Below are 4436 nucleotides of genomic sequence, written 5' to 3'. Positions count from 1 at the left end.
AAATAAGAATAATAAAAATAAAGAATTGTTAAAAGCGTTGCAATAAAGTAATGTACAATTAACTAAGTATTTTTTATTGATTAACAAATTTCTTTCAAACTATCGTACGTTGGTTTATGTTACTAGTAAAAATAATTTAATGCTCAAAAAAATACAATATGTGATACAACATACTTACTTTTATTAATTTTTACATTTAGTTATACAAGTTTCGGTAAATGTGCAGTATAAGAGCAGTATAAGCCACCTTCTAATGAACTTAATCTCGATATATGTTGTCAAGGTCATAACCCTGAGTGACCTCTAACAGGTTTTACTCGGCGCTCGTCCTTCGTTAAAAAGTTATTAACAAAAAAATTTGAAAAATGATGTTTCTTTTTGACTCTATATAACAAAAATTTTCTGCTTTAAAAAATATTTTATAACTTTTCACGCGAAGCGACTCTCACCTCCCCCTGCTGGGGGGCGCGCGACTTCCACGCGAAGCGACTCTCACCTCACTTCCCCCCTGCTTAGGGATGCACGGCTTCTACGCGAAGCGACTCTCACCCCACCTCCCTCCCTGCTTGGGGGTACACGACTTTCTATACGAAGCGAGTTCCACCCCATCTCGCCAAGTTGCTTCGCATGGAAGTTGTGTGCCCCTAAGCAGGAGGGAGGTGGAATGAGAGTCGCTTCGCGTGGAAGTCGTGCGCCCAAGGAGGGAGAGGGGTGAGAGTCGCTTTGTTGTAGCAGAAATGAGACGTTATTTTGTTAAACTTCTTTTGTTAATAACTTTTTAACAAAGGATGAGCGTCGGGTAAAACCTATTGAAAATCACTCAGGATCATGACCTTGATAACATATGTCAAGGTCAAGGTCATTGGAGGGTGGTCCCTTATACCGCATATTTATCCAAGTTTCTTATCAAAGTACGTATTTAGTATAAAGGAATATATTATACATTTATGGTTTAAAATAAAAAATTCTCTTATATATTTTAAATAACATTAGTATTAATTTTTCGGAAATTGAGGTGCAATATACCGTTTAACGGCACTGTCATGGCTCCTCTTGGATCAATTACTACTGGTACCGGAGTTTCTTTGCACAGTGTCACCTCGCATTTGCTCAAGACCTTAAGTAGTGTTAGCTTCGTTTGCAAGAGCCCGAATCGATTGCCTGCGAAATATACATACAACAGCACCGTATAATATTATACTATTATATTAACGAAGAAATGAAAAAAATTTATTGATATTTTAATAAAGAGGATATTAAAATCAGTTTTCTTACCTATACATGAATGTGGACCTTCTCCAAATGGGAAATAGACATACGGTGGTCTGTTACGTTTGTTCTCCTCATTGAATCGTTCTGGATCGAATTTGTTGGGATTGGGGAAATATTTTGGATCATAATGTAGGCCAAGCATCGAAATGTAAACCGGTGTACCTTTTTCAATTACAAGATTGAACTCAGGCACTTTATAAGTCTGATTAGGCATGCGATTTAGATATCCCAATGGCGGGTACATTCTCAATGTTTCTGACATCACCATATCGAGATATGGTAATGACCATACCTGGTAATAAAAAATTATACATAAAGGTAATTTTTCATTTAAATTATAACAAACGGAATAAACTCTTAGATTTTATTTCTGTTATTAGCTGCATACCATATCGTATGTAATTTTTCCATTAGATTCCTCAAGTGCCTCGAAGATTTCTTTTCGCAGAGTGTTCTGTATTTTAGGTTGCATCGCGAGTTCATACAACGCGAACGTCGTAGTCGTTGAAGAGGTTTCAAAACCAGCTGAGAAGAAACTGGCTGCTTGTGCCACAAGATCATCACCATCGAATTCTACAATTTACTTAATTTGTAAATTTTTAAAGATTTCCAGTTGTTATAATTAATTTTTGTTATCAGAATTATTAATTAAATGTATCAGTTAATCTAATTTATCATTAGATGTCACATTTCTATTTGTTTTTATTAGACATAATTAAAAAAAATGTTTATATAAATTTGTACAAATAGTTAATTTTAGTTCTCTTACTGAAATCTTTAAGATCCTGATCATTATTATTATTATTATTTTTTAATTCGAGAAGAATATCGATGAGATCGTTCCTCTTCAAACCAGATTTCATACGCTGAGTTAGTGTCTCCCAAAAAACTTTACGCATAAAATCAGTGGGCTCTTTGCCGAACATTTTTATTCGTGTCAAACGAACTATAGTTGGAAGGAAAAATATTGCGAGCATCTCAAAGCTGCGATATGTATCATAATGAAATATCATCTTGCCGTATTTGCGAAACTCTGCATTCGGATTTTTGAATGAATTCACATCAAGTCCATAAGCGGTGCTTCCGATTATATCCGTAGCAAATTTGGCGGTTAACTCTCTCACTTCTATCGTCTTTCCGTTATCTGCCATTAATATTACTAGTTTGATTTATTTATCTACGAATATCTTATTCTAATTTTCATGTTTTCATCGACAAAAGTAAATATGAATAAGTAACTTTGTTGAGTACATTAGCATATAATTACAAAATAAATTAATTTTTTGCAGAGATCATGAAATTTTATTTTAACATTAAATACTTTCTTCGATTTTTCGACAAACATGTAATTAGTTTCAATGATATTACGATTTAAATAATGCATAAATAAAGGAGAAGGAGTCAATAAGGTTTTTTTGACTCAGGATTTTGAAAAATTTTTTCAAAGAATTTTTTTTATTGTATGATCATTAAACCTAAGCTCTTTTCATAACTATATAAAAACTATATAAAAAATAAGTAAATTGATAAAAATATTTTCTTTGATTATATACTTATATACTGTTTTGCTATCATATTAGTTTTATTTTATAACTCAAGATGTAAAGACGAATACAACTGATAGTAAAAAATTAATTTTTTATTACTCTTGATGTATGAGTGCTTCTAATAAATAAATGATTATTATTAGTTGCCTATAGACTTAAGTCTTTCCAAATAGCATAGCAGTACTTGCTAAGTGCTAAAAAGCACTTATATACACTTTTTTTAGCGCTTTCTTAACGTTTTGTAGGCAATGTATACTTCTTGAGTAGGGGAGACCGGGGACAAAAGTAATATTTTGACTTTGAAGTGTTATAACAGTTAAAATATGATACTTACATTAAAAAAATATGTATCTTTAGATACAAAATTTTCTTTGGTTTAATTATTTTATGTAACTAGAAAAAAAGTTATGTTTGTTTAAAGACTATGAGGAATTTTGTTACAACCGTCCCAATCCCCAGGGACGATAGTAACAATTATAACAGTAGAGGGGAATAATTGTATCATATTTGCCAGAGGTATGTAACACAACAACATAAGTTATACTCTTTCTTGCAGCTGCACAAATGGATATTTGGTCCTTCATAACTTCTTTAAATGTCTCTGTTTGTATAAAGATACTTCTTTTATATAATTTTTCTCTTATCTGTCTTCTTGTTAATGTTTTCTTGTTAATGAAATTCTATGAAGAAAAATAACGTTGTACAAAACAATACTAAAATAAAATCAAGTAAGTTTGGGGATAATTATAATGTTACAACTGATCCCAGGCATTGATGATACTATTGTTCGCTAATGATATTTTATGATTTATAGTAAATTTTTAAATAAAAATCTAGAGAAAAATCAACCCAAATGTATAAACCATCAACGCAGATAATCATTAAAACATATTATGATAATACATTATACCTTCATTAAAAAGAAAAAAAATATTGTAGATTTTATGCATGCAATAAAACTTACTTGATGCATGAAAAAAGTAATTTTTGTTCCTGCACAGAGAGAAAAATGTTTGGTACTTGTAACTATAATTATATATTACTATAATTATGATTATTACTACTATAATAATAATAACAGTAACTATATATATAGTTCCAGCAACAAATGTTATAATTGGCAACCTAAAATGACTATAATTATAGTTGTTATAACCATAAAATAGTTGAAATTACCATAAAAATGGTTCAAGTGACTATAATTTTATAGTTATATTTTGGGACAATCATAAAAAATATGGTTGTCCCAAAATATAACTATAAAATTATAGTCACTTGAACCATTTTTATGGTAATTTCAACTATTTTATAAGTACCATACAGTTACAAATACCAAACATTTTTCTCTCTGTGTGCACTCGTGCACGTTCCGCGAGAATCAGCATGTAACGAACGATTCAATGCCGATCTATGTCTACAGAATTTTATCATGCAGCCGCATACATATATCCATTATACACTCAGAGAAAAAAGTCGTATCAGTAACTATAAATTTGTAGTAAAATAGCACCTCAACTATATACATATTATTAAATTCTAATAAGAATACTAGATTAAGTGAACTAAGAAAATATAGTACATTAACCATATAAACAATTTATAAATGGTTAATATTAC

General features: G+C 30.6%; 1 protein-coding gene across 4 annotated transcripts in view; it reads right to left on the bottom strand.

Moving 5' to 3' along the window:
- Positions 1-218: 218 nt before the first annotated feature.
- The window catches only part of LOC108724380 (cytochrome P450 6k1-like), an 8700-nt gene continuing 4482 nt past the window's right edge, over positions 219-4436 (bottom strand). For 3 of the 4 annotated variants that reach the window (XM_018450726.1, XM_018450728.1, XM_018450729.1), the window contains exons 3-6: positions 2042-2416; positions 1661-1845; positions 1276-1564; positions 219-1161 (exon numbers count right to left, since the gene is read on the bottom strand). In XM_018450726.1, coding sequence (XP_018306228.1) covers positions 980-1161; positions 1276-1564; positions 1661-1845; positions 2042-2416 — 1031 coding nt within the window. In that variant the 3' untranslated portion in view covers positions 219-979. The remainder of the gene's footprint in view (positions 1162-1275; positions 1565-1660; positions 1846-2041; positions 2417-4436) is intronic. The other variant, XR_001936698.1, reaches the window with a different exon arrangement.

This window comes from Mycetomoellerius zeteki, unplaced genomic scaffold (assembly GCF_001594055.1).
Source record: "Mycetomoellerius zeteki isolate Tzet28-1 unplaced genomic scaffold, Tzet1.0 scaffold293, whole genome shotgun sequence".
NCBI lineage: Eukaryota > Metazoa > Arthropoda > Insecta > Hymenoptera > Formicidae > Mycetomoellerius > Mycetomoellerius zeteki.
The sequence above is the reverse complement of the archived record's forward strand: the minus strand, read 5'-3'. Positions and strand labels throughout refer to the sequence as shown.